We start from the raw sequence: 27,799 nt of genomic DNA, 5'->3' as shown, positions 1-27,799 counted from the left end.
GGGGGGGGGGGGGCTTATTTTTCATTTTTACCTAAAAAGGACGGGCTGTCTTATTTGATGGCCCTGCCTTATCATCGGGGAAACACGGTATTAAAACTTAGCTTTTAATTCACCTTTGTAAACACCCATGTTTATATATCTTCATTTTTACCATCTGAAACCAAGTTCATGTGTATATCCAATGGATAATCCAATACCCTACACACTGTGAATACTGAGGTTCTGGTATCTGTGATCTGTGATCACTTGTTTAACATTGGCTACAATAAAATGACTTTAGCACATCATTATAGGAATACTCTGTTGCAAACTATTATGTGTATTAGCAATACTTTAAAAAGGAAAATTCACTTAGCTTTGTGAATGTGGTAAAAATTCACTGAGCAAAGAGTAGCCAACCACATGCAAGGAAACCATAAAAAACAACACACAAGAGTTTAGCTTGCACACAATTGGATGGTTAAGTCAGTGGAACCTCTATTACTAAGCTAAGTGATGAATCCATTGTAAAGGGATAACTCATCTTGCTAAATGAACACCCTATAATCCTTTAGTAAATCAACCTCATTGTGTAAAATGTCCTATGTAGCCTTATGATTAACACAACATTGCATAATTAGGTAGTACCTGACCCCACTGAGAGCTTCTTTTGTCATGTCTTTCCTAATTTCATTTAGCATCCTTCGAACCCCTTTCCAAGATATCTAAACAAGTTCAGTTTGGAAGACAGCTCACAGGTGCTGGTGATGTTACCCTCTGCCAAATGTTGTGCTTTTAGATTATTTTGCATTCTGTCAAAACAATAGCCCCATCAAATGTGTCTAATCAAAAAATACCACCAAGGTAAAGAAAAAGAAAGCAGATATTGTGGAATGATCCCTCCATGCCTCTCATGGGTGGCTCCGGACTGTTTGACACAGCTACCCCATCCAAGGTTCTTCTACCCTGTCCTGTAAAGGACCACAGTGCCTATTTTCCTATTTTCATCTCAACTTTGTTTATTAAGCCTTTTCAATAAACATTCTTCATACTGTTAATAGTATAAATACTTTATTGAATATACATTGGACTAATTTCATTGAATTAGCCACTGAAAGAGAAGAAAAGATTTTCCACAATGCAAACCAAAATTTATCATCGCAAGAGACAAGTTATCTGCGCCTTCTGAGAAAATCCATTTCATCTCTGCTTTCTCGCAAGTCTGAAAAACAAAATCACATTCTGGTCAGCTGTGAAATAGTTCAGGAAATGGGTAGCTACAGTAAGAGACTCGGCCAACTTGTTGTTCTCCAGACACATGGGACATAACAGCATGTTATTGGCTGTACTATGATCCATTCCGACCATTTCATTTCCAAGCAGATGTTTTAAATCTTAAATAACATGACATTTCATGACCTGAATTGTCCAGAATACTTTCCTTAATGGGTAACCTAACATTTCACAAGAGGGTAACCACAGTAATTGATTGGGCAAGATGTTTTCCACCAAACTCAGCACTGGTCTTTGAGAATTGCATTCCATTGGCTTTTCTATGGTTGTCCACCAGAATGTTGTCCATTTAGGTCCTAGTAAATGTTTGAAATCTCAAACATTATGAATGTTATTGACCTGACATGCCCAGAATCCTTTCTTGTATGGGTAACCTAACATTTGAACATGCATTACAACAATTAGGGGCTTGTTTACTATCACTAGGTTATGGTGAGGTTGGTCAAAAAGACTTACATTGAATGATTTGTGTAAACTCCATCTACTTTTCTAAATTGAGAAATAAACTCCTTTTATTGGGATGATTATTAAAGGGAGATATGTAGACCTGTTCCATGAAGGCTTCACTGTCTTCAGGTTAATTTAAAAAAATGTATATTATTTTACTCGTCACTTTACTTCTGGTGCTTTGGGCAGAAAGTGACAACATCAACATTAAAGGGTTCTATATTTAAATCAGAGAATCAGGCATTCCTTCGAACATTTACTGGTTGCAATCATATACTGCCATTGAAACTTATGGACCCGGAAGATTCCCAGGAGGGAATGTTTAAGGGAATGTTAGATTCCCTGTTTTACAAAAATAGATTCCCCCATAAAAAGCAATGGGGAAATGAATTTTAAAATAGCCCCCCAGATCTTTTGGACTAATATATGCTAAACCTGCCATCCAGATGCCTTTTCACCTTTTTCCAATGGTGGAGGTGAACAGTGGTGTTTACAAGATTCACGCAGTGTCCTCATGTAAATTTGTGCCGTACCAGTACTTATCTTGCAGTAAGGCCTGGTATAGGGGGAGTTATTGTACAGGTATGGGCCGAAAGAAGCAAGATTAATATAGGAAGGCTGTAAATACAACAAAAGGCCATCACCTCTAAAAAATGATAAGAAAGTACCTGAGTAGGGGTTAGGTTTAACTTAGAATAGGTTAGAAGACTAGGAGACCTCTTTTAGGAGATATAACATTTTGATATCCACAGAATTACCAGTAAAGGAAATGGTTTTCGTAAAGCAAATTTCACAAATATCCATATGGAAAAAAAAGCAAGAAAAATAGAATTCTCACTCTATAAATATTATTGTGTCTGTTTGTCATCAGTGTACATAGCCTAACTGACTTCTCAATGTGCCCATTTTTGTGTTCATCTTCCTGATGATGAAATCGACATAGAACCTCTCATGCATAAATAACATTCCCTTTGGGGGTCCTTTGCAAAAAACAATTGTACATAAAGTTCCAAGGAAGATCGACCCGAGCTAAATTCTAGACTGCTAACAAAAGGTGTACCATTCCTGTTGGCACATGACCATCATTTCTGTTATTAATTATCAAATTTGGCTCTTGATGGAGATAATGAGTTGCCTACAGTTTACAGGCATGTTATTGTTTCTCTTGTTAATCCTTCATTTAATAGGACTTTGTTTTGGGCTTTTGTTTTTTGATCACCATGGAAATTCAGTTTATCAAAGGCTGGTATAGACAACAGGTGTCTCTCACCCACGTTCCATAATGACAATATTTGGCTCCCTTTCAAGACTAGGAATGTTCTACATTAAGGGCTAGTGAGGACTCTCCATAAGCCAGGTCTTTGGTAATTTCAAAGAATGGGATTTCACTCCTTCTGAGCCTTTGGTCCTGGTATTATCTACACCGAATAGGCTTTAAACATGATATCAAAGACATTAACTAGAAAAATTGGCCTGCTGAATGCATGGATAATGTATTTTTCCCCTGGTAATGTATCATTCAGAAAAGAAAAAAGCTTTTAATGGTCCTGTTTTGCAATTTCTTCTTCTTGTCTGCTCTTTGTGCTCCCGACATGGACAAGGGTTTATTATTTTAGAGGGAAAATTACAAGGCCGTGCCAGATCTATTTTTTCATTTTTGAATCCTTTGAGGTGTAATAGAGTTAGTGATAGAAATGAATTAGAAAAGTTATAGTTTTAGCACTGCGGTTTGGAGCGTTTACTGACCATTAAACAAATGATCTTCTAGATGGTATTAAAGGGACCTTGACCCAGAACATGTATGTATATGGGTTGGTGAGTTAAAGAATATTTCAGACCAATTTGGCAGATGAGCAACACAGCATTTTTTTCAGCAAGAGAATTCAGCAATAGCTGCCCGTGTAACGTTATTTTTCTTTAGGTCTACCATCTCAATAGTGTTGAAGTGCAAGTCTTTTTGTTAATCAACAAGTATTCTTTTGGGGCAGATCCCAGGTCACAAGAATGCACAAGACACACATTAAAATTATGCCCTGCCCACCCTACACCTATGCCTTGCACATGTTCTTCAACAACTCTTTGTAAAAACCTCAGAGATCAGTAGAGATTATCAAGTTAGAAGGTTAAGATTGGACTAGCCCTAGGGTTGGAGGAATGTACACTGACTTGGATTAGAAATTCAAAGTCTTATGTATAGTGAGGACCTAGAATCCAGACTCTCTCCACAACCAATAAAACCAAAAAACAAAATACAAAACCACAACCACTAAAACCTAGCTCTAGTATTGGCTTCACACCATGACAATGGCAATGGTGGACAATGCACATGGGAAAGCCTCTTGTAGACTCCAAAAGAGGAGCATGTGACATGGTGGTAAAAGGCTTGGTATATTAAAACTGTCCAAGGCTGAAGAAGACAGACTATCGTGGAATAACTTGGATGATCCAGCTAACCTTAAAAAGATTTTGTCCAGGACTGAAAAAATTGTCAACTAATAGCAAATAATTTTTAAGAAATCCATTCCAAGTTGTTGTATAACCCAGGTTCTCCCATGATAGCCTATCTCCTGTGTTGGAGAGCTTTAATAAACCAATGTGTTACCCTTTTATTTTAATGAAACCTGAAGACCTTAAAAGACCTTTTAGAATTGCATGTTAAAGCTTTTATGATATATTACCATTCAGGTTTTGATCTACATTAGGTAGAATTATCCTTTTACGATTTTAGAGATAGAACTGTAAATACATGACCATGTGAAATAATACATTGGATCGATGCCTGGTAAGACTGGCTGATAGTTAACAGTAATAAGCATGACAGGTTAAGCTGCATCTTCATTAGGATCTGGAATGGCCGCAGGGGAGTCAGACACCTGACACAAGGCAAAGATAGGAAATAAATCTATGGAGGGCATATGATTATAAGGGTTAAGCTTTGATGACCTCTGTAGAACTCGGGACATTAATCTGCGGAAATCCTCAACCTCAGATGTCAGGAGTCTCTACCGTGAATATTGAACAAGGCAAAAAAGTGACAACGGCTTGTTGCTATTTATGCTGTGTTGTGCATACTATCGATCGCTGTATTTTATTTCTGTGGAATGGAGAATTTCTTCCAGAGCTGAATGTCTTAGTGGATAAACAAAATTTATCCTCACAAATACAGAATAAAGCCAAGAAACCTTTGTATAGTTCAATAGAGATTAAAAAGATTGTAGATACCTAACTGGACCTGCTTGACTTATGCAGTCTCTAATCTTAGGTATATTAATGAATCTGACATATTCAGTGCAAATAGTCATTGATGCTTATGATTCCTGATGGCCTGATTTATGAAAGCTCTTCAAAATTGAAGAAGATGGAATATCATGGAAGAGTGATCCACCAAATGAGGAATGGATCTGGTTCCCAATATAAAACATTTTACCACGTAAATATAAATGATTTTTAAAAATCCATTCCCGGTTGGTTGGATCAGCCAGGTTCTCCCATAATAGTCTATCTTCTCCAGTTTTGGGGAGCTTTAATAAATCAGGCCTGTAGGCTACATAATTGAGGCTTGGGTTATATTCCTGTACTGTTGGCCTAGATATATAATTACCAGCATCCCCATCACATTTAAAAGGATTTCCAACAATGGCTCCCTCTAGAGTAACCAATAACATCAATAGATGGGGCTAATGGGCAGATTTTTCCCTCCAATGTGATTTTTTAAATTACCTAAATTCTGCAGTTGACCAATCCTAAGAAACTGATTGGTTGAGTTCTGATGAACTAATAACTATCCATAACTAAGTATGCAACTGTATCATGCTTACAAATGATAAAGTACATCAATTCTGAATTCTGATTATTTCTAAATCTAATAGAACAAAATCTTTTACACATTTGCAGAGTTTTGGGGCTCCTGACCAATCAGAAGACGGATAAGGGCAAGACAAGTAGATCTGCTTGTGTGTACTAGGCTTAACCAGGAACCTTTGGGCTTTTTACATTCTATCAGATGTAGAATAAGATTTGGTAAAGCAGCCCCTAAAATTCTTAACATGAACAAGGTGCTGGTCTCATTGCTTTAATAAAAGTCCAATGCCCAGCAATGGGAAAACAAGCCCAGTTACAAAAGTCTCAGGAATAGTTTATACATTCTGGGCATTGTTTAATCAACATGGAAAAAAATAGTAGTAAATTTGGATCCATCATTTTTTTACTTAGATATTTATTTATAGTTTAAAGAGATTTGAGATCCATTAAAATAATCATTTCTATTAAGGAAATTTCTCCTTTGCTTTTTGAAGTCAAAGTAATTTTCTTTCCATAAATCTAAATGCTGTTAACATCGTTCTTCTGATGCTGAGGTTATTGGGTGAAACATTACATTGTGCATGATTGACAGGTTCCAATTTAATGATGACATCACAGGTGACACTGACTAAGTGATGTCACTTCAGATGTAGGTTTGTAAGAATGTGCAGTTATTATTTAAAACCTGTTCCAATTTATAATATAACAAAAACTTTTTTAATTGTCTTGTAACCTTATTGGCTAAGAAAGTCTGTGCACAACCTGCCAGCTGCTCCTGGGAGGGGTTTTAGGTCACATGGCCACTGCCAAAGAGTAATGCTCATTTAGTGTCAACCAATGTCAATGGCTCTGCTTTAACACAGATCTGGCCCTTTATTCTGCAGCTTTGGTGGGGTTCTCATAGGTGGAAAAACCCTTGGAGTGGCTGATGGGTAAGTAGGGGAGGAAAGGAAAATAAACTGAAATTAACTGGGATAGCATTAGGATTGAAGTCAACTTGAGAACTGCATTGCACAAATATAGTATTTATGTTTAACTTTGCTGCATAACTAAATTTTCAAAACAACAAAAGAATGGGGTGAAGTAGCTTCCAAGAGGACTGGCCACTGGACCAGCGTTCCTTGACCGTTTTACTATGGAGAACCCTTTGAAATAAATCTCAGATCTTCAGGGAACCCCGGCTATATTTACTATATCCACAGATCACAGTACATGGTGGTCAGTGGGAAGAGTTCCTCTTACTTTGCTGGCCATTGGGAAGAATGTCGCCCTTACAGATAACCAAAATGATCATTGGGGTCACCTAAACCGACCTGAGAGGCACAAACTTCATAGCTCAATGAATCCTCAGCAACCTCTGGAGGAACCCTGGTTGGGAAACACTGCAATAGACTATCTGTAGCTCAAATTATACCTAATTATCTAATTTTTTAAAGTCGGATCTATGACTTTAGTGCTCAACAGATCAGAGTGCTGAGTATTGCTCTACAGGTGAGTTCCATATAAATAAATTCTTCAAACTTTAAACAATATTATTTCAACTAGTCTTGCGTTGAGTTAGAACATAAATTTCATTGCTGGCTGTATCCTCGTTTTTTTTTATTTCTCCCACTTCCTTGTCCAGTAATGCCATTTAGATAGATAGGAAGTGGGAATAAATCTGACCAAACCAATGCAAACATCATAAACCCTGGAGGCCAATCCTCCAACCCTTCCAATCCTGGAACTGGGTTTTATATGTGGACTTTTGAAACAACAGCCATGCAACCATTTTTCATATGAATCGGCAATAATTATATGGAAATATAGTATATATATATATATATATATATATATATATATATACACATATATATAAATATACACAATCCCTAGGTTGACCAATTACATACTATATTATAATTTTATAGAAATTTTAAAATTCATAGCAGCACTTACCAGAACTTAATGATCTTTTGCCCATCAGTCCAATAAAGGAATCAAAATTATGCCCTGGGACAGAAACGACAGAACACAGGTCAAATGTTATTTTATGGCAGTTTTGGAGGAAGGAAGTGCTAAAAATATCTGCAGGTTTATAAGTCAATGCACTTTTTTGCAGGGACAATATCATGGTTTTGATATATATATCTTTTTATATATATATATATATATATATATATATATATATATATATATATATGTATTACTTGTAAAAAATTATTACTTGTTAATGGCTTATTGCACATACATAATAGATTTACTCTTAGATTGTAAGCTCATTCGGGCAGGGTGTGTCATTGTTTGTATCTATCTGTCATTTGCAACCCCTAATAAATGTACAGTGCTCCATAATATGTTGGTGCTATATAAATACATTTTTTAGTAATAATATTTATATTATACTAAATTTGAAATAAAACTGTAAAATTAAGGGTTTTCTGTAATGCAGACATGGAATAATTACCTCTCCAGCTGCCCATGCTGGTGATCTTTGCATTGGGAGAGGTATTTACTGCTTTCATAAAGGAACTCTCATCGTTCCTGCAAAGTTCAGCAGCATAGACAGCATGTCTTCTTTACATTGTGCAGTTTTATTGTAGCAAGAAAGTGTCTTTAACTCTGGCAGTGTCTATAGATACTAAAGATGTCTGGCTTTCTCACTAGAAAGCAGCAGCTCCAGCTTAAATATTCATTTGCCTCTTTCCAATTTGGAATTCATATGGGTTGTATGGGACAAAATGGGAGTCCACTCTTTTACCTATTTATCAGTATATTATTAACAGACCTGGACAGTTGGCTGACGGTTGGTAAATTAAAAGCTAATCACAGCATAATACTAAAATAATGCATCCACAGGGTAAAGGACATTCAGGTCTCTATGCAAACCACCCACTAACTTACAAAATTTATATGCAACATTTTTAGTTTTATATATCTTTGTAAAACTGTGCTACAAAAATATCAGTTGTTTCATTCAAACTGTTATAAATTCAGTTTAGTTTTGCGCTGACAAGTGTGCCAAGGTGCCATTTCCTGCCATATACCGTATCTCGATTTCATTATAAACAGCTGCTATGTCTCCAGCACCAGATCTCCCTGCTCAGCATCTGCTAATCATAAGCTGTGTGTTTAGTCCAAACATCCTGGTCCGAGGTCTATAATTAGCTTTGTTATGAATTTTCTCCCTCCGCTCCAACCATGCTTATATCTACCTTTGTGTCATATTATGTCCAAATGAGGCCAAAAGTGCCTTTTGCTGCTGTGTCCAGCATGTTATTGTCACATACTTTTTTGTTATTTGTTATATATTATATTATTAATAATATTAAGTTATTATTTTTAGTTTTTACATTATATTGCTGATGATGGTCTGGGCTTTTATCGTGATATATAAGATTGTGCTATTCCTCGCAGTTTATATCTAATGCAGAGGTCCTAAAGTGGGATGATATTAAATATATGGTCCTGTTTATATAGAAAGCATACATCTCATTAAATATATAACTATTAAAAAAACAAACATATAATGTACAATGGGTACTCACTTTTGGGAGACCGTTTAGATTCTAAAAGGGAAAAAGACAAATATATAAGAATAATATGATAAATAGTAGCAGCTATGATACCAAGATCCATACAGTGACTGATGGAGCATGTAATATATTCAACTATAGGAAAATTATAATGGGTTTGGTGTCAATTGTGTTTCATTCAGTATGGTCGTAGTTAGTGTGAATGGGTAGGGACTGTTCCAGAAGTTACAAAGGTCAATTAATATCTATGTTTTATCTTTGATGATTAAAGAAGCACTGACTTTAATAGATTGGTGCAAGTGCTTGGTTGTATAAGAAAATGGGATAGCTGACTTTGCTTCTTACCAATATTCCTTTTCCCCATGGTTCCGTAAAACTGATCAGGTCTGGGTTTTCGTGCAATTCTTAGACGATATCTGTTATATATTGGTTCGTCTAGATCTACCTGAAAAAGGAAACAAAGATACAAAACATAAGACTGTACAAGGTCAATATATTCAAAATGAATAGATTGGTCAATGGTGAGTGGTAAAGTTTCCAACTCTACCCATTTGACTTGGCCAGTATGAAGGGCCTGAATTTTGCTGAATGATTCTTCGAGGGACAGGTGCTGTGTTTCACAACCAGGGCAATTTGGATCTCTCATTTTAAGTGACACCAATGGTCTTTTTGGCTATCTGTTAGGGTGGCAGCCTTCCCAATGGCCAGCAATGTAAGAGGCATTCTGACCACCAAACTAATTTACTGTGAGTTTTAAATATTGTAAGTAGAGAAAGGGATCCCTATGATCTGTTATTTCAAGGGTTCCACCAAAGGTCAATAAAGCCTGCCGTAGAATGTCACTTAGGCTGCATGCACATTGATATGTATATACGATTCACCTTTAAATTCTGCTTTTAATCCATTACTCCATTAGTATATTTTGTCCAGCTAGAAAAAGGTAAAGATTTTTAAGATTTTAGCTCATCCTGTCCTACGACTAAATCACAATCATTCCACTTTGGGGATATCTCCATAGCTTTATAAGGGAGATGGAACAGATTTGTGATTCACGTTGACAACAATTACATGCAGTAATGGCTTATTCTTCTCTTGTCACTCTACGGTCCTCTATTCAGTCACGGTGAAGCCTTTTATTTATCACAGTCTTTTGTGAGATCAACTTTATCACGTTTACCATGTCAGCTACAATTACCTTCTCTGCAACAGTTTCAAGAGATCTCACCGTGGCTGATAACAGAGCCGATTGCATGAATTGTACTTTGATGATAATCTGTGAATCGGTGGTGGGCTTTGTGTCATAGTCAGATCTAATAATTTGCAGATCTGATGCAAATTCTGTCTATGCAGCTACATGTAGAACAGGAGGGGTACCGTATATAATATATGTAATGCCAACCACAGAGGTAACACAATATACAATAATTCTGGACACACATGCATTCACTTTACACGCCTTTTCATTTCGTTTCAATCTGTTTGATACATTGTTTTCACTTTTCACTCTTCAAATGTGTCACTCGTATGAGTAATGGACTAAAACTATGATAGAAATTGCTATTAATTAAAGGCTATGTCTAGGGCAGTGAACCTGACATTCACCAAACATTGTCTAGTGGAAAATCGCATAGGGGACTGCATTTGCATGCAGACTATCTCCTATGCAATGCCATGCTTGAATATAATTGAAAAAAATGCAATACAAATAATGAAAGGGGTGGACCGGGGACAATCAGGCTGCGGAGAGGAGTTAGTGTAGCGTTTTTTAGACTTTTACCATCAGTGAACCCTTGAAATAACTTTTAGGTCTTCAGGAAATCTCCTCTATAATTTCTATATCAACAGCTCACAGTATATTAGGGATGGGTTCAGTAGAAAGAATTCCTCTTACTTTGCTGGCCGGTGGAAAGGCTGCCACCCTTACAGATAGCCAAAAAGATTATTGGTGTCACTTATACTGACCTGAGAGGAACAAACTGCTCATTGCTCAAGAAACCCCGAGCAACCTCCAGAGGAAAACTAGTTGAGAAACACCGGGTTAGATGATGCTGGACATCCTCCACCCAAAAAAAAAAGCGAGATCTATCTGATTTGCTGCAGTTTCAAATGCATATTGTGAGACGCTCCCAGCGTGCATTGAGTAAGCAACTTCAGTCCAGGAGAAGACTGAGGGAAAGGCTAGAGTTCAGCTTCAATAAATTCAAGCCGATTACCCAAATTTGTCTTGCTACCACTTTGTTGCAATCCATTCAATAGCAGCATTTAGGCCAGGAGAGTGAAGAGTACGTTTTGGAGGCAACCAGGTGCATTCAGATATACTAACAAAGAATATGATTTTCGCAGAAGAGTGAATAAGAGATGACCTTATCAGTCTGCTGCTGCTCCATCACTGCCCAGTCTGCAGGCTGCGAATAGAGGCAGGACACCATTGCATTTCATCTCTGTAGGGTGGCATTGTACTGCCTGTGCAGTGTAATGGAACTGTGTAAATCTAAAGATGAGATTGACAGCCATAGAAGATCCATAGACAGGTAAAATATCTATTTTTTATCTATTTCATCTGTTTATTTACCTTTTTGCCTGGAGTTCAACTTTAATATTATTATCATTACCAAACATGTTTTTTGTTTGTCAAAACTGAAGTCACCTATTGAAATTTGCAACTTTTGCTCAGACAAAACCCCCTGTAAAAGGGAATACTCAGAGATTTCTATTTGAGTCTATCACATTAATGAAAATGATTTCTCATTTGTCAAGCCGCACACGGTAGAAATGGCTGCCATCACAAAGCATTTCCTGCACATCTCATGGCGTTTTCTGAGAACGGCTCAACCTCAAATGTCACGGGGAAAAATAAAGGTTTCTTTAAAATTCCTTTCTTTTATTGTGATAATTCCCAGCGCAGAACAGAATGAGTTTAATTCGCGTAGATTCTGCTCGGGCAAAGAAGGCTGCGAAATGAAATAAACATTAGCATCATTTAGGCTTAATGGATTTCTCATCCAGCCTCTCCTTCTCATCTGGGTCTCCTGATAATTCCTGTCAATTGCATCTTCTTCAATCCATTCTTCATGGTAATCAAGACTTCATTATCACCATATTTCCCAGCTTTTCACTTTTCTTCCTTTGTCTCTCACTGGTACCAAGTTGTGATGGACTTTTAAGAGTTAAAACCACGAGAGAACATTGAGCTGAATTGTTCACATCCAATTTGTCTGGGGCCACTTCAGGTAAACTGAATCTCTAAAATCTCATATACGATTCAATGCCTATCTATGGGCAAAACACTACCTACCCCCTTTAACCTATCCCCCACGCCTTTGAGTTTAACTATGTTCAGACTGGCGGTGAGGTTATGGTGCGGTTAACTCTTCCTCATGCCAGGGAACAATGTTTACAATTACAATGTTTATGGGCTTCGCAATTTACTTCAAAAATCAGTGGCCATTGACTCCTTTTTCCCTAAAGTTGAAAAGGTTGAAGTCAAAATTTCCAATATGAACTATAAAATATACTCATATTTGAGCTTGATAGCCTCTAGGAATGATACGTGTGATGGGGTGACAGGTAGTAATGGGCCAATCTGCCCTGATTCATTTAAACCCATGTTCCCTAAATATTATGAGTTTGCGGAAATTGGTTAGAGTTGAACACAAATTTGGCCACTTGGCTGGCCTCGTAAAGATTGGCAGTGAGCCTGTTTTAGGGTACGTAGTAGGCAGCCCATTAGTTGGTCATTGTCATGGGTGGTTCTGTCCATAACACCAGCCATTGAGAACCCTGTCCTCTGTGTACCGTAAGAACCGAATCACAGCCAATGTGAATTTTGGTAAACTGGAAAATTTGGATTTAAACACCCCTGCTGATGGCCCTCAGTGGCTGGGCTGACACTCATTGAACCACTATTGCCACTGGAAGCTAGTCCAGGGCAATGATGAGCAGCTGAAGTATGTAGAATGAAAGTTGTTAAAGGAGGACATACCAGCACTGTGATGGCAAAAATAAAAAATAGTGGAAGCAGTATTTCTAAAATAAAATGAAAATAGTGTTTTAACAAATTAAAGTAACCTAAAGGGTCATTCCACTCATTGGTGATATTTAAAGAGACTTAAATGAAAGACAAGTCATACAATAGCAGAGTTTGTACGTGTACCCCAACGCTGCCTCTGGGGAGTAGCTCTCCATGTGACAGCCTCATAGAAAATGGGAACGCTTCTGCTCACTGCTGCCAGCTATCAAATCTGCACTCGTTATTTAGGAACCAGCACCGAGTTTCAAGGAGTCAGCTGCTGGGAGCCATGAGGGATCATTGGATCCTGAGGCAGGTCTGAACCTACCTTTTATTTATCTTTTAAATCAAAAATCAGAATGGGTGGAAACTTTAGAACCAGGTTAATTTTAATGTAAAAAATTTTAGGATCTTTTGGGATCAAAACCAAAAAGATAAAGGTAAGAGGAAAAATTCAACTTGTTGGAAATTTCAACTTTAAATAGTCAAGCCATAAACAAGGTATTATCACCAAAAATGCCAGGGATGGCATAAGAACCCATAGAAATATGTCCCAAAGAAAAATCATTAGAAAAAGCTTGTAGTTTTTCATGTTACAAAGAAACAGTTATTTCTGAATTTACTTTAAAGTTTATTTATGGAAAATCTACATTTTTGGACTGTGTATCCCACTTTCCTTCTGTTCCAGCCACCATTCCAGTGCTCACCCTTTCAAAAAGTTTTGAATGCCATTGTCCCCTGCTGCCTGCTTTGGTTCCATACACCAGTCAATACGACACTAGAAAACTCAACAGTACCATAGGCATCAGATGATGGAACCATGGAGTGCAATGGGGGTGCCAGCATCTACCGATCCCAGAAATATTAAATAACTGCACACATATAGAAATCTGTAATCTCCATTATCTCTGCACTTGAAGTGCTTCACATAAGCCCGTTACCCTGGATACTTTCACTGGAGGATTGGATGCATTCCCATTGCATTATGATGGATTTACTAAATTGGTTTCTCTAATACTGGGTGGGGTCAGAAGGATTAGAAAGATAAGAAATGGAGTCACTGGGGAAAGAAAGGCAATTTAAAGAAGACACATACAATGTTGCAAGATGAACTGATTCCTAAAGGATCTTGCTATAACTTTATAGTTTACAGATATATGATTTACACTCCAGGCAAATAAGCTAAGTGCACACAAATTTATTAAAAGGATGTGGTTTGCCTGCTGAAGCATTTGTAGTCCCCCCAGTCCTGCAATTAGCTCTGCCGCATAGCCCCACTGTATCTGGCAGGGCAAAATACCATTTTGTCTCTGCTTTGGTGCCTTCCTAAGCTTAAACCTAACTGTAAAGTTAAAACAATAGCATCACACCGTTGAGTAAATTTCTCTTGTTCCCTATCCTCCTAATAATGTCCCTTGTTAGCACATGAACACTGCAGCACAGCTGATTGGTGCTTTGTGCTCATTCTTCTTCTCTTGTTCTGAGCTCTGCTGTACAGGGGACTGGAAAAAGCTCCAACTCCAACAATACTGAATACATCTTAAAAGAATATTCAAGGAAATGCTTAATAATACAGAACTGCATTATTTGTCTGTTATATCTATCTGAAGCTTAGCTTGAACTAAACAACTGTCTGAGCTGAAGAAAAGATGCTCCTCAGCACTTAGACCCCTACAATAGTATGCCCATAGAAGAGTTCCAGCAGTCTTACCTGATTTATTTCATTTTCTGGCCAGAAATTGCCTTCTGCCCACTCCATATCTTGCGCCAGTAACTGTGTTGCAGAGAAGAAGAACACTAAGCAGGCTACTGCGAGGTTCATATTGATGTCCTGGTTGTTTCGTCCCCTGAGGTAGCAGCTCCTTAAAAGCAACAGACTGGTTGTGAACATTTATTAATTTCCTGAACTTATATAGTGCCAACTATTACACATCTCTTTACAAAGTGCATGGAACCATTGTCCTCAGAGGAGCCCATGCTTTATCACTTCCGCAGTCACAACTGACTGCCAAATTGTTCATTAGCCAAACAAGTCACTTCTGTATTTTGGGAATAGGATAGTAAGCTCTAGCACCAGGAGGAAGACCATGCAAAGTCGGGGAGAACCTTCCACACTATAGAATGGTCTTTTCTAGAAGTTGAATTCGGGACCCTCACGTTGTAATCTAAAAGCCATTTACTACCCATTTAAAGGGGCTCTGAGTGTTAAACAAGGTATCTAAACCCAGCAACAAAAAATCAATATATTGCAGCTTACCAGCTGTTGCTAAGATCATGTTCTTTTTAGAGACTTTTCCCTTTTATTTTAAACCTTGTGGTCCAGCAGTATACTTTTTTGGTTTAGAGTGACAATGCTGACTCAATGCTTCTGTATCAATGGAGGAGCAAGGTTGCCAATCAAGGATAAGAAGTGTGTTGGGACTAAAGAACACCATTCCCTCCTCTCCCTTACCCAAAATATTGGTAGGACCCGGTACATCATTTCTACAGAACTATGATTAACCTATAGCACTATTATGTGAACCTTTGAGGATAGACATGTGAGATTTGCTCATAAAGAAACAGGCCCTGAGGAAGTTTCAGAAAAATTCTCCTATTAGAGAGGCAATGATCATACAGTGACAATTGTGCAGGAAAACCCAAAAATCTTACAACAGGGGTATAGATTGTGCAAGTTCCAGAGCACATTAATTAGAAAACCCAATATTATAATTCAAAACCCAAACAAGCCATCACTGTCAAATCTCAGATTCTTGCCCTTGCAGGTTTGGTATTTGTAGCTAAAGCTTTTTGGATAGAGTAGGGAATAGTTACAAATTCTGTTGGAGACAAAACGGAAAAGCAAATCTTTGAGAAGTAAGGAAATATCTCTTGGACGGTTGTCGCCAGATGGTCTCCGTTGAAGGGTCTCCGCTGACTTTTCTGGTGACAATTGTAAAACGTTTGATTACCCATTACTTGTTTTCTGTTCCAGTGAAAACAGAGAGACATCTCCCCATTGGTGATACAAACATGAATAAAATCTATTAAGGTTTTATACCTTTGGAAAAAAAATACATAAACACACAGAAGATCCACAAATTATTATCAAGCATTTAAAACACTGAGCATTGTATGCCGCACTTACTTCTTTGTAGAGCGGATCAGCTTCCAGCGTTAAGAGTAACTGAACGTGTCCAGGCAGCCTCTACCTTTTTATATCCTTAATGACCAGAACAGCAAATGAGTCTAATTTGTTTAAAGCTAATAAACTTCTAAATTTTTCTTCCCAAAACAAGGAACAGTGACAGCTTCCCCGTGTTTGTTTTTAATCAATATTTGATTACCTCTCCAGACTCTCCATGTTGAAGATTTTGTTCCGATGAGTGAGCATTGGAAAAAAACAGAAGGCTGGTCGAGATTTGTAATGGTGAAGTCACGGCCTGGCACCTCCTAGATCTGTAAATGTCATCTCGTGCTTCTCCGAGTTTCCAATGAACCATTGGCTTGTACACCAAACAATGATTCTGCGTTGCTTTGTGATGTCACTCTACTCCGCAAAGTTTACAAACAAAACTTTCTTGGAAAATTGTGCCCTGTGTATGAAAGTTACATTCAGTAGTGACATGACGTCTTGGTTTATTTATATATGGCTCTTTTATGTTGCTTACTATGTGTACTTTCCGAAAAAAAAATTGTTGATACAAGCTAGTAGGAAATCATTTGTTTGCGGTTTAGCTGGAGAGGAAATGAGGTGTCTTTCTAAACAGGTAACGTTGACCACATGAAGGAAGTCTGATATTCAAGAATACATATTTAATTTGATTCAGAGCTACCAGGATAATGAGGAACAATAGAGCCACAGATATGTAGAGAGGTTTGGTTGTAGCTATAACATGTTTGTTCATAGAAAAGTAACCACTGAAAAATCATTTATAGGTTTTAAGCTTTTTTTGATAATATATATTTTTAGAAATAATTATTAAAATTATTGATTTATCTATATGTGGCACTGATCGTCTTTCTTGGAGGTTCTTTAAAAAAAAATTTGGAAAACAACTTAGTCTGAAGAATAGTCCATGTACAGGGATCGGTGAACAAGGGAAATGTTATAAATAAATAAATAAATGAAAAGTGAATAATATGGTAATTGTAACAACCATTTGATAGAGCAGTATAGCAGAATACAGAACTGAAAGACAAAGTATGAGATGGCAGAGACAAAAAGAGGAAAAAGGGAAGGAAAGAAAGAGGAGACAAAAACAGAAATGTGGAGATATTCATGTAAAAGAAGAGAAACATGGAGAAAATGTGGAGAAGGAAAAGGGCAAAAATGAAGGGGCAGCATGAGATACAACAGAAATAGGTGAAGATAATGTTTGCGAGAACAATAAGAGATGATAATGATAGCAGAATGTTAAGTAAAAAAAAAGAAGAAGGAAGAGTAAAGTGTCGGTGCTGGTGAGGCAGTAGAGTAGAACAGAAAACTGGTAGGATAAAAAGGGAAGAGGAGATAGAAGGGGAGAATTGGAAAAGAGGAGTAGAAATGTTTTTGAGAAAATAGATAAGAAAGAGGAAAAGATTGGTGAAGAGTGGGGAAAAAACAGTAGGGAGTGGAGGGAAAAAGAAGTGAGGGGAGAAGGAGAAAGGGCAGGCAAAAGAAAGAGGAAGAGGCAAGGAAAGGATGGGAATATAGGGGCGTTGGGTGAAAAAGAAGATAGGAAACATAGGCAAGGATAGGGAGGTAGTCCAGGGAAAAAAAGAGATGGGAAGATGAGAAGATGGGAAGTAGAAGAGAGAAGGGTAGAATATGAGGGGAGAAAAAGAAAGTGAGAGATTAGGATGGAAGATGAGGGAAGTTATGGCAAACATGAGTGGTGGAGAGGCCAAGAAAAGGAAACATAGGAACATACAATTTTATACAACAGCAGAAAAGTGAACAATTGTCAGAACTTTCTTTCTTTTCCTAAATGTGAGTACATAGTTACATAGTTAGATAGGCCAACAAGTTCAACCATTAGGGGAATAAACATATACCAGATAAAAACCCAATAAACATAGTTGATCCAGAGGAAGGCAAAAAACCCTGGTTTAATTTGCTTCAATAGGGGAAAAAAAGTTTCCTGATCTTGTGAGGCAATCAGATGTTCCCTGCATCAACAGTCTCTGCTTTTTCTTAAAGCAATCCATAGAACTTGCTGAAACTACTTCCTAAGGGAGACGATTCTACATTTTCACAGATCTTCCACTAAAGAATCCCTTCCTTATGCAGAGATTTATTTTCCTCCAGATGCCCCCTTGTGCTTTGTAATAGCCTTAAAGTGAAAGGGAAGAGAGTTCTCTATATGGTCCGTTTATATATGTATACAGCGTAATCATATCCCCCCCTTATACGTCACTTCCCAAGGGGGAATAGATTCAGTTCAGCTAATCTCTCCTCATAGCTGAGCTCCTCCATTCCTTTTATTAGTTTAGTTTCCCTTCTCTGCACTCTCTCCAATCCACAATATCCTTTTTGGGAACTGGTGCCCAAAACTGGACTCCATATTCCAGATGTGGTCTGACCATTGCTTCGTACAGGGGCAGGATTATAACTCGCTGCAGTCTATTTCTCTTTTAATACAAGAAAGTGAATTTAATTTATGCACCTGAATTTTTCCCTAAATCTGGACACTTTTTTATATTGGATTTAGTTAGAATATGTATGGATTATGAGTAAAATTTGAATCAAACATTTTCTAATTTAATCTGATGTGGAAAATGTGTATATTTTGGATAAAAGTTGGGTGGATCATGGAAAACATTTATAAATAACCCAATAAATGGCATATTATTGATCATGTAACTATAACATGTATTATGTCTTTAATTATTGTTTGATAGAGGCTAGTTTAAGGAACAACTCCATTTGCTTGGAGCACAGTTCTTAAACCCTTTAAAACACTCAAGATCCTGTCTGGGGGTTCTGAACAAATAGGAGTATTGACTCTAGGAATAAACAAAATGCTTAAATCATAATATAATATTGTCTAATCGATGTCTATCGATCCTAAAATCTAAATGAAAGTGTAAGATTTATTAAAGACATAATACATGTTATAGTTACACGATATGACATTTATGGGCTTATTTATAAATGTTTTCCATGATCCACCCAACTTTTATCCAAAATATACACATTTTCCACATCAGATTAAAATAAAAAATGTTTGATTCAGATTTTACTCATAATTTATACATATTCTAACTAAATCCAATATATAAAAAAAGTGTCCAGATTTAGGGAAAAATTCAGGTGCATACATTAAACTTAAACTAGGACTTCACTTTTCTTCTACCTTCACTGACCCTGTTTTCCAGTAAACACATGAATGTTTCTGATGAAAGTAAATGAGAATAAATTACCCATCACTTGTAAATAAGCCCCAAGGAAGCAAAAAAATTACAGAAGCTACAGAAGAGTAAAAGATGAAATCTAATGATCTACTCTAAAGGTTTGTGAAGGCTTATTTTCCAGAAATCTTTTTAATCTAATCTTTGACATTCACCACAGCCTGTAGTCATTCACTCACATATTACTCAGCTCCCATTACTGGAATAGTTAGTGAGAGCGGGTGGATAGTGAACAACCTAAATATTAGTGTATTACACTCCTGGCATTCTGTTTGAAGTGGCGTCTTTGCTTTGCTGTAAAAATAGAGTAATTACAGTTTTAGAAGTGACAAATTTATATCATTTGGAGGGCAGGTTACAGTTCTAGAAATGTAAGAAAACTACAGCAGGTTGTTTCTTGACTTCTTTGCAGCATTCCATTTGTTTGGACATTGCTTTGTATACCATTGTAAAGGGATAATTTATAAATTGTATAGATATTTGAAAAGAAGGTGCTAATCCCTAATCTCTAATATTGGTCTGACAACCTACACTGATATATATGAATGATGAAAGAAGAAGAAAAGCGAAGAAAGACAGGGTATTTGATAGCAGCAGTATATTGAAAAAAATCAAGTGTGCATATAGCTACAGTTTCAACAAATCAAAATAGTACTTCCCCGCTGCACAATATGGAGGGGACAGGGGTAGACCCATAAGCTAGACAGCAAATTCCTACTGAAATTAGGACAATTGAACATTCTGTGTTCCAACGCGTTTCGCCTCTTTGGGCTTCCTCAGGGGACTTGATGAAGAGCGTTTGTTCAATGAATGACCTGCGTACTAGTCATGGTAGGAGGGAAGTTTCAAAGAAAAAGGTGCACGAATAGTGACACCACCATTATGTCTGGAAAAGCTGGAGTAATGTCCTGTGAGCTGTAGCAAAGGCGCTGTGCAGGAGAGTGGCAGAGAAATGCTATATATGTTACATACACTTAGCTTGTTTTTAGGACAGTGGGCAAAGCCATGAAATCTTTTCTTCATGATACCATTGCCAAGTGCACTAATATTATGAAAGTCCAAAGCCAAACAAAAAAAATCTCCAAAGCATGGAAAAAGACACAGATGTCTATGCACAAACATTCCAATCTCTCATCTTTCGTTCCGGTGCCAACTAAAATTTTCCATTTCCCATCACTGTTCTGATGATAAATAGACAGTGTAAATGCCCATAGGGTACTAAGGCAGCCATCAAAATCTAAAACTATTTATTAGATGGTTAATGGTACAAGGAAGCTTAGTATGAAAGGGCCTCTGGCATCATCTCTATGGACATTAGGAATACCATTTTGTACAACAGCCCCCCAGCAGTTATAGGACCATGGATTATTGATGTTGGTGATTGAACTTTTGTTGTCATGTGGACTTTGCTTAGTTCCATCTAGAAGTCAATTGATACAGAGCAAATGATTGTGCTTGCCTTCATACACCAACCACCTATCTATAGTATATGAGCCATTGGTCTTACACCGATGTCCTTTGCTGATTCTGTCTGCTGTTGTGTTCTGGCCCAGAAATCTGCACCAAAAACTAAAAGCTTATATAGATTTTTTTCTCAGTTTTCCTTTTCTTTTTTTTTTTTAATTCTGTTGCTATCCTTCTGGCTTTTTGTGATTTTCATCTGATTTAGAATAAATCCACACGGCTGCCTTTAAATACATTTTTTGGCATTTATGCAGAAATTAGTGTTTACTGGAGATGTGCCTCCCATCTCTATTAAATTACATTTTACTTTATTGAAAATTATTTTAATGTGTAACTTTTTTTTTGGCCTGTATTTCCATAGCAAGCTCTGACTCACAGACACTTAGCCTTCACTATTAATAAATGGAGAGGATTAAGGTGCCTGGGGGGATCTATACTTTTGATATAGTTAAAATACTTATGGAAAAATATGCAGTACAAACACCACTGGGTTTTCTCTGCCTTGGAGGCTTGTTGCTTGCATAATATACACAGTTTGTTCAATAAAGCAGTGCAAAGAGCAATGATGGCATGCAATATGCAAAAACCTGCAGAACGCAATTACTGCAATAGGCTCCTGTGCAATGGCAAATGTAGGACCATCAATGCCATTCATAACTGTTGCTTCATGTATGTGCACATCCATTTGCAATGCTGATGGTTTAAAGTAAAGCTGAGTATTGTCCATTCAAACCAAAGCAGCAATTTTGACCAGACTATAGGTCATTCAGTTTGATTCTACAAGAAGCAAATAATGTTGACTTTCGGTTTAAATTTTCCTGATGTGCGTGTTAGAGTTAGAATGTTTTTGGGGCTTAGAACTGATAGTTTTTATTTGCAGAGACATGGGAGCTTTATGATATTGCACCTTCATCACCGCTTTCTGCTGTCACTGGGGCTCATTGTAGTGAATGAGTGAATGAGTTGCATAGCATATATTACAGCAGACATTGAGCATTATTGTTGCTGTGTCCTGCACATTATATAACTTACGGCTTTACCTGATTTGTTATATGCTCTAAGTAGGGCTCGTTGTAGCAAATTATTTCCAAATTCAACATATATTACAGCAAACATTAAGCAGAGCCCTGTACAATATTTAGCCTCTCTGCATTGCATTATGCTGTCTGTGATTGTAAAAGGTTTCAATGGTTACAAGAAAGACAAGTGGTAGTACCCTAATTTGGAATCAGCAAGATGACCTGTGCCGCATGGTGCTGATGGTCCCATACCAGTGTTCAGTACACTCCCTGATATTCCTGTATCCGACATGGAGGATATACAGGGTTTGGAGTGTAATCCAGGAGTTAGCAGTGGAAGTGAATATGAAGGAAATGCTTCATCAAACCAGCAGTTCTCCCAAGAAGAGCTCAATGATTTAATATGTGACCTAAGTCACATGCCAAAACAAGCATCTGAACTTTTAGCATCCAGGCTAAAAGAAAAGAACTGTCTGAGCCCGGGAACTCCTACCATATTTCAGTGAAGATGGAGACTTTGTGTAATGTTGTAATATTCCTGGACAACCTGGAATACCGAGCAGAAGACTGGTGGCTTCTGGATGGTTCTCCCTCCACTACGCATAAAGTTGGGATTAATGAAGCAATTTGTTAGAGCTCTGAACAAAGATGGTGATTGCTTCAAATACATTTGTGGGTTCTTCCCTGGATTGAGTACTGAAAAATCAAAAGCAGGAACCTTGAATGGTCCCCAGATTCAGAAACTGATAAATTATTCATATTTCACAAGTTACATGACTGATACTAAAGCTTCTGCCTGGCACAGCTATGTCATGGTTGTCAAAAACCTCTTGGGTACCCATAAGGCACAAAATTATGAAGAACTGGTACAAAACTTGCTCTTCAACTTTGAAAATTTGAGTGCTACTATGAGCATAAAGGTACAACTATCTCCATAGCCATTTGCAGGAATTTCCAGAAAACTTTGGCGATTTCAGTGAGGAGAGGGGAGAGGTTCCATCAAGATACCAGCATAAAAGGAAATCATACAAATGGAGTTTTTCTATTACTTCTTTGTGATTAGTTCTGTAAATATGCTTAATATAGAATATATTGACATTAAGTAATTCAAAAATTTTTGTATACGTAGACATATCTAGTTTAATAAAATATAGTTTATCTTAAAATATTATTTGAAAGCATTACTCATCCGATCTGTCTATCTCACTAACATTTTCACTTCCTTATAAACCAGGAATAACAATGTTCTTTTGTATGTATCGTATTGTATGCCTCTCCATCTTTGAATAGATTAATTACACAATGCACTAAAATTGCTTTTAAGAAAGAAAAGGTATTTTAGAGAAACTTATAAAAAGTAAAATGGCTAAACTAGTTCAGTTCCAATAACTACATAACAAATTATATCAAAAGAATAAAGTAAAGAATACATTTTCATGATAGAAATAGAATTTTAAAAGAACATTCTAGGAGAATTGTTATTGATTGTAATAGACAATATCAGTTTTTGTATTTTTTTTTCTCAAGCAATTAGCATGAAAGCATTAGATGCTTCCATTAGGCTGAAAGAAAGGAATGCAAGTGACTTTTAAAAGTTTTTCAGGGAGGCATAAAATAAAGTGCTCCATGTAATGTGTATGACATGTGACTGGATGAGGGATTTTGGAGAGGCTCCGAAGACTTATTTTGACTACCCCATTGAGGTTAGTAGAATGTTGGTCTGTATAGCAGTCTTTATCTACCTTTTTAAGCCACAATAGCCATTGAAGTAACCTTCAGGCCTATAGGAAACTGTGCTAAATACAATTCCTAAGCCAATGGGAACAATAACTACCTTTTAAGTAGTTGTCAGAATGACACCTTAGCACCTTAACAGATCATTGGTGTCTCTTCCAGGTAGCAATTGCCCAGAGCAACTCTGGCGTCATCAAATGGGAGGTCAATTAGCCACAGCTAAAGGATCTTCCAGAGCAGTATTTCTCGACCTTTTTGGGAACCCTTGAGATAACTTTCTGGTCTTCAGGTAATCTCTCCTATTACTATATCCACAGCTCACAGTACATTACCTTGGTGATCAGAAGAAGAATGCTTCTTACATTGCTGACCGCTGAAAGGCTGTCACTTACAGATAGCCAAAAAACCTTGGTATATGTTAAAGTGGCCTGGGATTCACAAGTTGCTCACTGCTCAAGGAACCCCTAGCAGCCTGCAGAGTGACCCTGGACTGGAAATACTGCTCTAGGGGAACCTTGGAGTTCCATGGATCATTGGTTGAGAATGGCTGTTCTATTCCATAGTACCCTCTTTGAAAGAATGACTACCTTCAACATGACACCTTCTGTCCAAGATTCCATTTGGCCAATGAGACACTCCTATTGTGCAGGGATATGGCAAGTCAGCGAGGGTGGGCCCCAAAGCTGGGAACAATCAATACAAAATTAATATTTCTGTGTTGATGGTTCTGGCTGATTTTGTCTAAGTAAACCACCTTGTAATTCCCTATTTTTCTCAAGTGACCTACTGAAACAACCTCGGTCCTCAGTTTGCAGGTCTGAACATCTGCTGTGACCATCCCTAATTTTACTTCAATCCAGAGATCTCTCATGCTGTCTAAGGAACAAGATATCTTCAGTCTTATGTTTAAGTAAACTCCAGTGCTACACAGCACAGAAAACTAATAGCTCTACTGTGAATGTGATGTCATGGCCCCATTCTTACCAAGGCAAATTTTCATTCACACAGTCACAAAGAACATTGTCACATCATCTCCACACTCTGTATTAGTATGGACTGCCATAGAGAAAGTACAGGGAAGATAAAGGTATTTGGACAACTCCTCTATAGACTTAGTCTACAGCAGTGTTTTTAAACTGACCTAAGAGGTACAAATTGCTCATTGCTCAAGGAACCCCCAGCAGCCTTCAGGGTAACCCTAGATTTCTTCAGCCCTGGTTAGGAAACACTGGTCTACAGGCACAGGGGCTGAGCATGAAAGATAAAAAGGGCTGCTTTAAGGTTCCTCTGGATCTAAGAGTAATGGGGTGGTAGAATCTTTGGTATGACCATAGAAGACACATAAAGCACCCAATTCAAGAGCCTTGGATTGAAAGCCTCTGCTTTATTTTTAGTGTAACAGTTGTAAATATGTTTCAGGTGTCCAAGATTCCCCCTTCATCAGGGCTTAATAATAGCTGTTGCCAAGCTTTCATACCACCCCAACAATTAATCAAAGAAGTTCTATGAAATAACAACCCACTGATGTCTACAGGGCCAGGTTGAGATTGAACCACAAGAGGACCAGCAAAAAAACGTTGGGTGGATCCCAGTCGTCAACCCTCAAAATTAGAGAGATGCTCTCTGGTTGGCCCCTGGCCCATTTTTACCATACGTCAAAACTCTGTGTTTTTTTGGGTCCCCACTACCTTTAGGGCATCTTGACCTTCATAACATGGGGGAACTCTTGAAATAATTTTCAGGTCCTCAGGGAACCCCTGCTAAATTTTTTTTCTCTTGTTATGTTTAATATAAATAATATATAAAAAAATATAAAAAAAATATTTATTTGTTGTTATATTTATTTTTATATTAGCATCGTGGTCATTGGGAAGAATACCTCCTACAATGTTCACCAGTGGTAAGAATGTCTCCCTTACAGCCATTCATTGGGAAGAATACCTCCTACAATGCTTACCAGTTGGAAAAATGTCTCCCTTACAGCCAAAAACTTCATTCTAATAAACTGTTAATTTCTCAGCAACCCCTACCAACCTATGGTGGGACTCTAGTTGGGAAACACTGCTCTAGTGGGACACAGGTTTCCAGTCCAATCTTGTAAAGAGCAACTGATTAGTTTTTTGGAGCTCTGTTTTTTGCAGATTCTTCTCAGCCCTGACAGCAGCTTGGCCATCATAACACAAAGGCACTGGTTATTCCTCAAGAAAAAGCAGAGAATTTTATTCCAAGCTTGCTTGGATATTCATTTGTATGGTATTTGTATATTTATTGTTTACACAGAAGTAGAGACCACAAAGCTGAATTAGAAATACCATCAGTAAAATGTTCCCTTCACAAAGTTCTGCAGTAATGAATACAGACTGAATAAGACATTAGTTTCCTTTCCAAGGGGTTGTCTAGGTTAATAAAACACAATCATTCTTAAGTGACTTGCAAGGAATGTATTAGTAGAATAGCTGTCAGTCTCCATAGTTTCTTCATAGTAACATATGCAGTGTGTCTCTGCAAGCTCCGCCACTGACAATGAAGGGTACAAGAGGGAGAGAGTTCACTACTAGGAGTCCCTTTTTCTTTGTCAGTTTTGGAATGTAATGATACCTAAAGAATATTAAAGAAGGTGTAAGTGCAATATTAGCTCCACTTTAAGAACACCTTTCAATAAGTATGTTTAAATACATTTCTGATTTTTCACAATATACAGCAACAGTGCGTTTGTTCAAAAAAACTCTACTTTTTTGCATTAAAACATTAGATCCACTGAATGTGATTCTGGTTTGGCTGAGATGATCCTATCAGTCTGCTGCACGTAAGAGGACGCAATTCATCAGTCTCCTTTTCTCCAATGATCAGACTGCAACATTATACCTTGCTACAACATTACAGAGCAGGTTCAAACATGGCTTGTGATCAAGTGATCCTCCACAACTCATGGAAGCTGGCACCTTGCCCCACAGCACTGGTTCTTTGCACCTTTGACAGCGTCTCCATAAAGGCAGCAGTTCTCTGGCAGGAGAAATCGGTCACCGCACTGCAACCTCATGGCCAGGGTGAACATAGCCATAATGTGAAAGTCTGCAGGGCGGTTGGATCTGTATTTGGAAACTGCACAGGCACCCAAATTTACATAATTGTGTAATCTCTAAATGCTCATTCCAGCCAAATAAGATAACCCAAGATAATCCCTGAGCTAAGGTGGCTCCATTGTTCTTTAGAGGCATTAGGGTTAATATACTAAAGGAATAGGCTGCTCACATAGCAAAGGAACCAACTAGTCCATACAGGTGTACCAAGCAATAACATGTATACATACATGTATAAATTCCTGAAAGCTGGCACTATAATTCTTGTTATTCTGTGTTTTGCTCAAAAAGGAGCAATTTTGGCAAAATCTGGGTTGCGAGGTATATTGTTTTTCTGCATGTCCGCACATATAAATATGTTCATACTGATGACTTTTATCTTTTGATGCTCCTGCCTGGTAGGCTTACTCCATAAAAGTACTTACCTTTACTTTTGAAGACCCCTTGGTCTATCTGCAATCCGATTCCGGTAGGTCCCCTGGTGTTCAGGGTCTTCTTTCTGTAGTGGACAGGACAATGGCGCCTCCATCTTCGTACAGGTCCTCTTATGTAATCTGACATTGGCCCTGATTTATTAAAGTTCTCCAAGGCTGGAGAGAATACATTTTCATTAGTGAAGCTGGGTTATCCAGCAAACCTGGAATGGTTTGGTTCAGGATTGAAAACATTTGCTAACAAATATCTTGACTTTTAGGAAATCCATTTCAACTTTGCTGGATTACCCAGCTTTACTGAGGAAAGTGAATTCTTTCCAGCCTTGGAGAACTTTATTAAATCAGGGCCACTGTGCAGGTGCAAGGTCGGGTGATGGTACTTTCTGAAAATTAAAATTTCCTTTCTGGGAAATTGCATTCTATGAAAGCTCAGAAGGAGCAGCCCGAAGCCTCCTGGGGTATCAGACATATGCATCAGCTGCGAGTTTCACATTCAGGCGGTAAATACAGAAGAGGGGGTCCTCTACAAAAAAAATTAAACACATTTCTCATTATACAAAAAGGTTTTGCCACCCTTTTATATAATGTTGAAAATGTGATGATAGGTTCGCTTTAAAAGATCTTTGATAGGATTAATTGTCTGAACTGCAGA

At 37.6% G+C, this 27,799-nt stretch overlaps 1 protein-coding gene across 1 annotated transcript; it reads right to left on the bottom strand.

Moving 5' to 3' along the window:
* Positions 1-1,033: 1,033 nt before the first annotated feature.
* On the bottom strand, positions 1,034-16,191 carry LOC140332191 (tachykinin-like peptide). Its single transcript, XM_072413474.1, has 6 exons — positions 16,172-16,191; positions 14,756-14,906; positions 9,381-9,480; positions 9,048-9,068; positions 7,459-7,512; positions 1,034-1,201 (listed from the first exon to the last, which is right to left on the bottom strand). The coding sequence occupies exons 2-6, from the start codon at positions 14,864-14,866 to the stop codon at positions 1,152-1,154; spliced, it is 336 nt and encodes a 111-aa protein (XP_072269575.1). The 5' UTR covers positions 14,867-14,906; positions 16,172-16,191; the 3' UTR covers positions 1,034-1,151.
* Positions 16,192-27,799: the final 11,608 nt, after the last annotated feature.

Source organism: Pyxicephalus adspersus, chromosome 5 (genome assembly GCF_032062135.1).
Source record: "Pyxicephalus adspersus chromosome 5, UCB_Pads_2.0, whole genome shotgun sequence".
Classification (NCBI taxonomy): Eukaryota; Metazoa; Chordata; class Amphibia; order Anura; family Pyxicephalidae; genus Pyxicephalus; species Pyxicephalus adspersus.
Note: the sequence above shows the minus strand (reverse complement) of the source record. Positions and strands in the feature narration are given on the sequence as shown.